The sequence below is a fragment of the Podarcis gaigeae genome, assembly GCF_964106915.1.
Source record: "Podarcis gaigeae genome assembly, chromosome: 10".
NCBI classification, from domain to species: domain Eukaryota; kingdom Metazoa; phylum Chordata; class Lepidosauria; order Squamata; family Lacertidae; genus Podarcis; species Podarcis gaigeae.
In genome coordinates this window covers 12,695,583-12,707,589 of record NC_139686.1, presented here as the reverse complement: position 1 = coordinate 12,707,589, position 12,007 = coordinate 12,695,583, and the positions used below count along the sequence as shown (strand labels likewise).

At 46.1% G+C, this 12,007-nt stretch overlaps 1 protein-coding gene across 19 annotated transcripts in view; it reads left to right on the top strand.

Annotated features, from left to right (window-relative positions):
• SOX5 (SRY-box transcription factor 5) overlaps positions 1-11,501 on the top strand; it is a 769,299-nt gene extending 757,798 nt beyond the window's left edge. For 13 of the 19 annotated variants that reach the window (XM_083700221.1, XM_083700235.1, XM_083700231.1 and 10 more), the window contains 2 exons: positions 2,649-2,865; positions 10,738-11,501. In XM_083700221.1, the coding sequence (XP_083556347.1) occupies positions 2,649-2,865; positions 10,738-11,044 (524 nt within the window). In that variant the 3' untranslated portion in view covers positions 11,045-11,501. The remainder of the gene's footprint in view (positions 1-2,648; positions 2,866-10,737) is intronic. The other 6 variants (XM_083700226.1, XM_083700225.1, XM_083700227.1 and 3 more) reach the window with 2 other exon arrangements.
• The last annotated feature ends 506 nt before the right edge of the window (positions 11,502-12,007 follow it).

Genomic DNA, 12,007 nt, shown 5'->3' with positions numbered 1-12,007 from the left:
GCTTTTAACTTCATGCGCTAGGCCGGTTTCTACGCACATTTGCACACACACTCGCCGCTCATGCAAGCAAATAATAATAATAATAATAATAATAATAATAATAATAATAATAATAATAATATTTATACCCTGCCCATCTGGCTGGGTTTCCCCAGCCACTCTGGGCGGCTTCCAGCAAAATATTAAAATACAATAATTCATCAAACATTAAAAGCTTCCCTAAACAGGGCTGCCTTCAGATGTCTTCTAAAAGTCTGATAGTTGTTTATTTCTTTGACATCTGGTGGGAGGGCATTCCACAGGGTGGGCACCACTGCCAAGAAGGCCCTCTGCCTGGTTCCCGGTAACTTTGCTTCTCACAGTAAGGGAACCACCAGAAGGCCCTCAGCGCTGGACCTCAGTGTCTGGGCTGGATGCTGGGGGTGGAGACGCTCCTTCAGGGATACTGGGCTGAGGCCATGTAGGGCTTTAAAGGTCAGCACCAACACTTTGAATTGTGCCCGGAAATGTACTGGGAGCCAATGTAGGTCTTTCAAGGCTGGTGTTATGTGGTCTCGGCGGCCGCTCCCAGTCACCAGTCTAGCTGCCACATTCTGGATTAGTTGTAGTTTCCAGGTCACCTTCAAAGGTAGCAAATGGCACCATTGCAGTTGAATGGCACATTCCAGACAGGCAAAAACTCTCAAGGAGGGTGCAAAGCTTGGCAACAGTGGGTGTAGCTAGGGCAGGAATGAGTTGCGCAGAGAGTTCCGAGGGCCAGACAAAGGCTTGGAGGGCCGCCTTTGTCCAAGCCTGCCAGAGGGAAGAGGGAGTCCTGTGTAGACACATTTCCTGCTCAGTGAGCATTTGACCCTCATCAGAAGAGAAAGGCATACTCGCACCCACCTAGCAAGGCGAATGGACAACTGGCAGTCAATAATATTAAAAAACTGAGACTTTCCTAATAGAAGCTATATGGTTTGCTGGTGTTTTTGTTGGAGCAAGGGACAAATGTTTTGCAAAAGGGAGAGAATGTAAGCTTTCTGTAGATCATAAATGGTGCGTGGGGTGTTTGTGATGATCTAGGCATGGTGGAAGTTATAATGTGAGCTAACTGCGGCGAAGAGGAAGGCCACGGCTCTCTCCCAAGTTGATCAGCCCCCACAATGTCCTTGCCACATTTCCACCCAGGGGTGTTTTCTTAGCCAGGGGCTCATCTCTGTTTCCCCAAAGAGGCTGAGCACTACAAGGCTAGCCTGAGTAATATCCCATTGGGTCATTTCTTTTCTCTCCCCCCCCCCCAAAAAAAAATTCTCCCAGCCCAGATTTATGAGCATCATGAGTATTTTGTAAGAACAAAAATCTCTCCACCCAGCTCCATCAGAAAAAGCAACCCAGAGAACAAATGAACATTGTTCCTCCATTTGTAATATTTTTCTTTTCTCAAATGTTAGCAAAGCATTGCCTAGGACTTGTTCGCTTACACAGCCAGAAAAGGGTTGTTGTTGTTCCCTTAAGAGGCGTAACTTTAATCACTTGTGTCATTCATCCTCTGGGGCCGATGCAATTATGCATGTGGGTGTTTGATATATATATATATATATATATATATATACACAGTGGTACCTCAGGTTAAGTACTTAATTCGTTCCGGAGGTCCGTTCTTAACCTGAAGCACCACTTTAGCTAATGGGGCCTCCCGCTGCCGCCGCACCGCTGGAGCACGATTTTTGTTCTTATCCTGAAGCAAAGTTCTTAACCTGAAGCACTGTTTCTGGGTTAGCGGAGTCTGTAACCTGAAGCATATGTAACCTGAAGCATATGTAACCCGAGGTACCAGTGTGTGTGTGTGTGTATCTGTGAGTGCATTGTGTGTGTGTGTGTGTATAATATCTGTGAGTGCATTGTGTGTGTGTGTGTGTGTGTGTGTGTGTGTGAACACACATGCATACATGCACATTGTGCACACACACACACAACACACAAGTGATTTTAAACAACAGTAAGGAACCCAGGTCACATTACTATTAAGCTGGGTGACATTATTGATAAACACATTTGGCAAAAGAGAGACAAGAATGGCAGTGGGGGCAGGAATGGAGTCATTAGTGAGGCTGGATGAATGAATGGCTTTTTGCAGCACAACGTAAGCAAAACAGGTCCTATCTCAAGGAGCTACAAGATATGGATGAGAGAAGCCAGTAGTGGCTGGTCCGTTAGGGCAAACGGGGTAATGCTTCACCAACCTTGGCCAGCCCCTGCCCCACTTTCTAGGAATGGAGGAGAAATTTGATTTTGTTTGCATTTTCATGAGAAACTGCCAAATTAACACTCCAGGTAGCTCCAGCAAGGGAGCAATCCAGCATCCACCTTGGGCAAAGGAAGGCCACCAGTGACTCTTTTGGAGCTACCAAAAGGATAATTTCAATTTGGGAGGGCCATCAAGGTACCACCAGATCAGCTTCTCACAAACTTGGGTCTCCAGCTGTTTTTCGACTACAATTCCCATGAACCCTGGAGACCCAAGTTTGGAAAACCTTGTACTAGATCCAAGTGTTACATGGACTGGATCTGGCCCTCGGGTTGCCGCTAGACCACTCCAGGGCTGGCAATTCCTTTGAAAAGGCTCAGAGATGGACAGATCTCCTTTTTCCTTCTTCCCCTGACAGGGTCTCGCTGGAAGGCTATGACGAACCTTGAGAAGCAGCCGTACTATGAGGAGCAGGCGCGACTCAGCAAGCAGCACTTGGAAAAGTACCCGGATTACAAGTACAAGCCCAGACCGAAGCGCACGTGCTTAGTGGACGGGAAGAAGCTGCGGATCGGCGAATACAAGGCAATCATGCGCAATCGGCGTCAAGAGATGAGGCAGTATTTCAATGTTGGGTATGGGCCCTTTGTGGCGGATTTCATATACTTAGGTGGAAAGGGTCTGGGGTAGCTCAGTCGATAGAGCATGAGACTCTTAACCTCAGGATCATGGGTTTGAGTCCCATGCTGGGCAAAGAAGTCCTGCATTGCAGGGGTTGGACTAGGTGGCCCTCATAGTCCCCTTCTGACTCTACCGTTCTTTGAGTCTATGTGCATTTTAGCCTTGCAGGTGTTATTAGGCATATAGTGGGAACCTGGAGTTTTCCCAGTGTGGGATGATGGAGAAAAGGGGCCCACAAGTTTGCATCTCGTTTCTTCTGACTTCCAAGGTTGAGGGGTGGCTCAGTCAGTAGAGCATGAGTCTTTGAATCTCAGAGCTGTGGGTTCGAGCCCAACATTGGGCAAAAGATTGCAGGAGTTTGGATTAGATGAGCCTTGGGATCCCTTCCAATTCTACAGTTCTAATATTTTAACGTCTGCTTGCCCAACCGCTAGCACATGAGAGCTTTAGCCACTTCAGCTGGAGGGAAGTCAGTTGTGTACACCCACGCTCATCTGACTTTCAGTGCATCACATGCAGTGATGGGCACCAGTGTGGGTAGCTTTAAAAGGATTGGGCAAATTCCTGGAGGCTGAGGCTGAAAAGGGCTACTAGGCACAATGGCTACATTCTGACCCCACAGTCAGAGGCAATATGCCTCTGAATGCCAGTCACCAGGACTGGGAATCGCAAGTGGGGAGAGAGCCCTGTTGCCCTCGGGACCTGGGCTTCTCATGGGCTGACCATTGTGAGAACAGGAATTCTGGGTGAGATAAGCCTTTTGGGCCTGATTCAGCAGGGCTCCTCTTACATTCAGGACTCAGTATTTGCAAGTGGTTTGCACACTTGGTTCTCAGAGGCTGCCCTTACATTCTGTGGGGTGAGAAGCAGGCCCTGTAATCAATAACCCCCTCCTGCTCTTCTTTCTCAGCAAATGCTGTCCACTGGCATACTGCTGCTTCTGAGCATGGAGATTCCATTTAGCTGTTGTGATTGTTAGTAGTCACCGATACAGACCTGTCCCCCTTTGCGAATTTTACTGGTCCCCTCTCAAAGCCATCTAAGCAATCTTCGTGGCGGTGAACTCCTTTAGTTAATTGCAAGTCGAGCCTGCTACAAAATGTTGCAGTGTGGTGCCTTCCAGTTTAGGGTGCTAGCCAGCTAGCCAAACAGGCCTGCTTTCAAGCTCCACCATTCTGTTCCCAGTCCCTTTTCAACTCTATGCAAATGTTCAGTTTCCTCACAGGTAAACGAACACTACAAAGCCCTGCCCGCTCTGGCATACCATTTTTACTCAGTTTAGAGCTTTCACTAAGTTTGAAGGCGGTGCTCAGAAGCAGGGGATCACCCCGTGGGATTTATGCCCCTGACTATGCAGGGTTTTAAATCATTCAAGGAGCTTCTATGAGGACGAGAGTAGTGGCGTAGCGTGGGTTGTCAGCACCCGAGGCAAGGCAAGTAATTTGCGCCCCCTAACCCGTGGATTTGCGCTCCCAGATGTTGCGCCCGGTGCAGCCACCCCCCCTGCCCCCCCCACGCTACGCCACTGGATGAGAGACAAATGTTTTCCATTTTGCCCTCCAAAAGTCACCTTACTGCTTACTCTACATGCTAGTTATATAGCATGTTATATAGAGGAAAGGGTGTGCCTTATAAATAAATATATACTCTTTCTTGTCTTGAATGTTCTGGGGAGAAAGAGCAGGCGCTTCATCACTTAATGCACAATTAACATATGGAATTCACCGCCACAAGATTTTTTTATGGCTACTGATAGAGGATGGAGGGGAAATTTGATTCAGTATGCATTGACAGCTGGACCAGTCAAATCTGCACTGTCAAAAACAATTTGCAAACCGAAACAAAAATATCCTTTGAAATCTTCACTTATCTAAATTTTGTGATGCAGTTTTTCAACAAAACAGTGTTTGCAAAAATGCATTTATTGGGAGAAGTGTGCATTAAAAATGAAGATATAAGTGAGAGGAATTGGGAAATATGGGGTAATTGCTTGCAAATGAGTGCACATTAGTCAAAATATAAGAATTATTTAATAGGAGAAATTCACACTAAAACATTTATAATTTTTCATGAGGATTTTTTTTTTTTAATCCTCATCGCTAGAAAATGTGAACTGAATTTAAGACTGGGGGAAGCAAAATTGATATATCCTTCTATCTACTTACATAATGCTGCATCTTTCTGAGTTGATAGAGAACAAACGCCTAGCCAATCCAAAGCTAAGCACTTTTGAGTCCTATTGATTTTTTTTTCGGCGTAAGAGTTAAGTACAGGTTTAAATCTCTCCTGTTGAAATCAAGGAGACTTAAAACTGCTTAACCAGGGCTGGACTGCGCCCAACGTTTTTGGAACGAGAGCTGGCTGTTTGAGCCTGGTTAATGGATGACAGTAATGATGAACAGAGATGAATCTGTCCAGCTACTGCTAAGTGTCACCAGGCAGTATTTTAAACAGCTACAGTGTGCATTGTAATACTAAGCAGCTCAGCCCAGAAATCTGAGCCGCTTAACCCTGTGGTGTTGGCAAGTCCGGTGATCCCACTGGTAAGCGCAGAAACAAACAGAGGGATGTCAGCCAAACCTTGGCATCAGGAGATTAAAAAGAGAGGGAGGGGAGGACCTTTTGGAGAAAGAATAGGCAGCGACAAAGCTTCCAGAATTCCACTTATCTCGCCAACACTGATGCTTGACAATGTTAGGGCGGGGGGAGGGGATTAATCCGCCAATAGTTGAAATGGTATTCAACTTCCTTACTGAGCTAGCCAAATTCTCTCTCTGCTGGGAGTGGCGCAGATACTTTGGGGTTACCAATAGGTGTGCCCCAAATGAGGTCTTTGCAACAAGGTGACATCTTAAAGGCAACTGATTTTGGGTTCTCTAAAGGGCATAACGTTTGTCGGAATGTGCAAACGAGGCTACTGCAACCTCATGCTAAATTTGGTGTGCTTAGAACTGATTGCTTTCAGTAGACTGTCTCACGCCTAAATCGGCACAGCGCCAGGCTGTAGGGCTTGAATCCCGATCAGGGGAGACTGGGACTTGCTTCTGAGTAAACTTGGTGAGATTACAGGTGGCAGCTCTTCAGAAATATAGAGGCAACTCCATAGAGCCGCCATGGTTTGTGGCACACAGTGAACTCTGATGTTGCAGGTTTTCAAAGTGTTCCAACCCTATACTCAGAAATTAGCTTCCTAACCACGGCCTGCTGTAAGAGATCTAGCTACATGTTGGTGTTGGTTTTGCTGTTGTGGATGCCTGTTTGGTAAAATCCATCCTATGTAATCCAAACTTCCCTTATTTAACCCATGCTAAGTGCAAATTATTTTTACCAGTCCAGACATCTGCATGCTCTTGGGGCCCTACAAAACTGGGGTTTGGTGGGGGAGTATTCTGTATGGATTGAAATTGTCTAGACCAGACCCGCTGGTCTAGTCATTTTCACATCACCTTTGAATTCATTGATACTAAGGGCCTAGGTCTCAGAGATTCTAAACCTGTGACTATCTCACTTTAGATCAGCCTTCAACAACTGCAACTCCCATCGCTGGTGTGGAGCCAGTGTGGTGTAGTGGTTAAGAGCGGTAGTCTCATAATCTGATGCACTGGGTTCGCGCCTCCGCTCCTCCACATGCAGCTGCTGGGTGACCTTGGGCCAGTCACATTTCTCTGAAGTCTCTCAGCCTCACTTTGAGACACCTTCGGGTAGTGATAAAGCGGGATATCAAATCCAAACTCCTCTTCTCTTCATCACTTCTGGTTGAGGCTGATTGGAGTTGTAGTCCAAAATGACCTGGAAGGTGAAGCTGTTTTAACCAGTAGGTTGAGGTTCTCATGTCTGAATGTTCATCTCTACAAAATCAGTCTCCTCCCAGAAATCTAATATTCTCTTAGGGATTCTAGCACTCTATATGCAGGAATTAGTTCAATTTAATTGCACTGAGGAGCATTGCAGTCTATGAAGTGGTTCAACCCGGACTCAGGTTTACCACCACAGCAAAAACAACGCAGTAGCTGCTCTTAGAAATTAAAACAACAGGTCTTATCTCCCCTTAGCAAGGCTCCCTCTCCCCCTATTTCACAAGGTTGGTATGGTCATCACCCTGTCTGCTGCTGGCCTGTGGCCCTCGGGCTGAAATAGGTTCCCCACTCCTGTATCCTCTGCCCCAGATAGGCCTCTCTGTGTTGCTATAACGCTTGAACAGCCACCTTCTCCTTGAAGGAAAGAAGTGAGATTTAGAAATGTGGCAAGGATCGGAGAACTCTGCCAACCCTGCCCCATGGCCTTCCAGGACTGTTCTGAGGCTTATTGTATGCTTGGCATAAATGGCCAGGGCCAGGTTTCACTCTCAGTTAAGCCTGCTCTCCTCCAGAGATTCCCCTCTTGTCTCCCGTGGCAAGGCTTTCCGTTGCAGACGGACACACCTTTGATGACATTACAATGCGGAGCATGTTCTGCACAATATTATCGCAATTGAATTAGCCCATGCTGCAAGGCAACAAAAGGAGCATCAGTGCTAAATCTGTAGGTTTGCAAGGATCCCTCAGAGCTTCTTAGGGAGATAAACACAGCCAGCATTCCAAGATTTGAGGAAGGAATTTAGCAGGCCTAAAATAACCCAGCTCTTTTATGACATTTGCATGTATTTCCAAGCTTTCGGTATCTGAAAAGGAAGGTTTTAAGCAGATGCTTGGCATGGTAGCTTTATGATTTCGCAGAAAGGTTACAAGAAGATGGCCTAGTATGCCTCTCTTGGATGCTCAGAGCCCAGCCACAGTTTTTAAGAACTGCCTTAAGGTCTGATTTTATGAAGCTGTCTTTTTAAACTGAGTCAGACAAGTGGATTTGTCTACCTTTATATTGTCTATGTCAGGGGCTGGGGAACTTCTGGCCTAGGGATGGGAGAAGAATTTTTATTAAGTTCGCCTTTGCACTCCCCCCCCCCCCCAAAAAAAAAGATATGCAAACCAAAACACTTCCTTTAAAATTTGCATATCTCTAAATCTTTCAAAGCAATTTTCCAGGCAAGTAACATGTACAAAAATGCATATACTAGAGTAGTGTATGGATGAAAATTCTTATAGGGAAGTTTTTAATGTTGGCGGTTTTATAAATTGTTAGAAGCTGGCCAGAGTTGCTGGGGCAACCCATCATTGATGATGATGATACTATATTTGTGAAAGTGATATACAAGGATGTATATTGGGATAAGCTACATAGGAAAAAAAAGTGTGCTTGGGGAGAAATTTGGTATAAAATGCTGATGGATTTCCATGGGGACTGTTTTAAAGTAAAAGCAGAAAAGTCACAAATGCATGTGGAAATGTGAGGAACTGAAGGCTGGGAAAATGAGAGAAAGTGAAACCGACAACTTTGTCCATCTGTACTGTGGCTCTATAGATGCTGTTGGTCTCTAACTCCTGCAGGTTCCCCATTCCTGGCAGCAGGTCTGCAATGTCTTGCAATTAGGTTATTCCCAGCCCTGCAGCTTGAGCTCTTATCTAGCTGGAGGTCCTGCATAATAAATCTGGGTGCCTTCTCCCTGCCCCCATGGAAGTGTGTGCTCTACCACCGAGTGTGTGGGTCCTCCCCCTGGGATTTGACCTTCTTTTCTGGCAAAGGTTGCAGAACCAGAAATAAGTGTGATCAGTCGATCGCACGGGAAAGTCTTGCACCAGCGCTGTTTCTCAAGGGGCCTTCCAGCGCAATCCACCCCCATCCCTCACAATTCAGGGATGCAAATCTGCATCCTGGGCATTGTGCTGGCGGAAGCACTACTGTTTCCTGATGCCAACACACCATGCATCAAAGGATACATCCCTTGAAACGGCCTCGGTCCTGTATACCTGAAGGAGCGTCTCCACCCCCATCATCCAGCCCGGACCCTGAGGTGCAGCGCTGAGGGACTTCTGGCGGTTCCCTCACTGCGAGACGTGAGGTTACAGGGAACCAGGCAGAGGGCCTTCTCGGTAGTGGCACCTGCCCTGTGGAACACCCAACAGATGTCAAGGCAATAAACAACTATTTTACTTTTAAAAGGCAGCCCTGTTTAGGGAAGTTTTTAATGTCTGATCTTGTATTGTTTTTAATATTCGGTGGAAGCCACCCAGAGTGGCTGGGGAGAACCAGACAGATGGGTGGGGTATAAATAAATTGTTGTTGTTGTTGTTGTTGAAATGCAAGCAGCAGGTTCAGAGGTGGTTTTGTCAGCACCATGGCAGGGATGAAGAGAGGTTTAAACTTCCCCTCCAGCACCACCCCTTTCCTGAGGGTGCTCAGACTTCCCCATTGCTGCCGTTTACACTTATGCATTAATTACACTAGAGAAATTAATGTTGGTCCTAAGGAAGGAAGTGGGAAAACAAGAGCTCTTATGCCCTATAGGGAATCTTCTGTACTGGGCCCACATGGGGAAATAGCATGCCCATTAGAACTGAAGGAAATGCCAGTGAAGTCAGAGTGAAACAGAGAAATAATGAGTTATATTTGACATCTAAGGCATATCAAACATAGGAAGCAATGGCTCCAATATAATGTAATGTAAAAACAATGCATTAAGATTTATAATACATGGGTACAATTATTAAGATATGGCATCTGGGGTCTGTAATTGCACCCTGTGTGGGGTTGTCCTACCCCAATGCCTTACACATGGAGGCTTTCATTCTACTCAAAACTTCTTGGAAGTATGCATTCAACAACAGTACTAAATAGTTAACGTTCCTTACCTTAACTGCTGCATCTGTGCAGTTTCACTGCTGCGTTGTTAAATCAGAGTTGTCACCATACTGAGGTCTAATAACTTGAAAGTGCAATGTTTTATTTTCTTCCAGTTTGACTTTCTGGAAGTCTAAAATGATACTAATTAGTGGGGGAGATGCTGAACATATTTTCATATCCCTGGAAACATGGCTTTAAGGGGGGCCTGCAAGAGAGAGAGGGAGAGAGAAGGGTAATAGGCTTGGCGGTAGAGTATCTTGTTTTGCATGCAGAAGGTCCAAGGTTCAAACTCTAGCATCTCCAGGTAGGCTTAGTAATGTCCTGTGCCTAAAACCCTGGAGGGTTGCTGCCAGACAGTGTAGACGACACTCAGCTTAATGGACCAATGGTCCTATTCTGTATAGGACAACACTTGACTATGTTTCTCCACACAGCCACTGACAATCAGGGTAGATAAAACTGAACCAGATGGACTAATTAACTCAGTAGAGTGATACCACTGCTTGCGAATGGGATCCGTTCCGGAGGCCCGTTTGCAACATGAAAAGCCCGCAACTTGAAGTGCCGTCTCTGCGCAGGTACATGGTGCGATTTGGTGCTTCTGCGCATGCGCAAAGCATGATTTAGCGCTTCTGCGCATGCGCGAGTGGCGAAACCTGGAAGTAACCCTTTCTGGTACTTCCGGGTCGCCGCTGGACGCAACCTGAAAAAACGTACTGTATTTTTCACTCTATAAGATGCACCAGACCACAAGACGCACCTAGTTTTTGGAGGAGGAAAACAAGAAAAAAAATATTCTGAATCTCAGAAGCCAGAACAGCAAGAGGGATTGCTGTGCAGTGAAAGCAGCAATCCCTCTTGTTGTTCTGGCTTCTGGGATAGCTGCGCAACCTGCATTCGCTCCATAAGACGCACACACATTTCCCCTTACTTTTTAGGAGGGGAAAAGTGAGTCTTATAGAGCAAAAAATATGGTAACATGAAGCAACGTAACATGAGGTATGACTGTATAAGATAGCTTCCTTTGTTTATTCCTAAAAGAATGCATCCTCCCTCCTTGTGTCTAACGCTTCCCCGTATTGTTTTCCCCCCTCCTTCATTGCCAACAGACAGCAAGCACAGATTCCCATTGCGACGGCCGGCGTAGTCTACCCAGGGGCCATTGCCATGGCAGGAATGCCCTCGCCGCACCTGCCCTCGGAGCACTCGAGCGTTTCTAGCAGTCCAGAGCCCGGGATGCCCGTTATCCAGAGCACTTACGGCATCAAAAGCGAGGACACCTCCCACGTCAAGGAGGAGATGCAGACTGACGACATCAACGGCGAAATATACGATGAGTACGACGAAGAGGACGATGACCCCGACGTGGACTACGGCAGCGACAGCGAAAACCACATCGCGGGGCAAGCCAACTGATAGGAGGGGGTCCCGATTCTTGGCGTTGACCTCGGAAGACTTCGGTGGGAAGCCCCGGCTGGTTCCTTAGCCCAGTGGCCAAGCACACAGACTTAAATCCTCACACACTGACTGTTACTTAAAAACTCTTAGTCTTAACTAGTTGGGGGGACATCAGCTGATGAATAGGCATCAGCCCGCGTTGGGGGGGAAATAAACTTTTTGAAAGGAAAGCGAAACAAAAAATTTAAAGAGACAAAAAGGCTCAGAGGAAGGAACCATGACAAGGAAGACAACTCACGAAGACAACAAATATATATATATATATAAATATATATATAAAACGGACGGAAATAAGCTATGGGTAATATAATGCCAGTAATTCAGCTGCTATACCCGAGCACTGAAGTCTTACCCGTTCAACCTTTTATTATTATTATTTTTTTCAAAATAAACTTTATGGCTGTTTGTTCTACAATGTTCTAGAAAATTCTCACTCAGGTACACAGTGCCAACAAGTGGCTTGTGAATGTGTTCTGTTGTTTTTGTGCTACAGGTTAAAGGAAAAAAAAATAAGATTTGGGGTGGGGTGGGGGGAGGTTGGGGGGGAGGTGACACACCTGACCAGGATGGGGCGGGGGGCAGAATAGATGATTTTTAAAAATGATTCTTTATACTTCCCCCTCCAACTTTCCCACCTTTTTCTTTTTCACCCTTCCTCTCCAGAGTCAGGGTTATTAAGGCATTTATGCATCTGGCTGGAACGGACCTGGTTTTTTTAGCCCATGTGGCATTGCACATCCTGATTCACAACAATTGCTACTTGCAATTGGACCTGTAGGAGTTTGCTTAGGGCCCTGGTGGTTTGCTCCAGTGCAAAATGTTTTCTGTGCAGGCTGCAATAAACCTTTGGGTGGTTTGAGAGATTTGTAGACCATGAATTGAGCTCCAGAGATGCCCCATGTGGGACCTTTCATCAACATA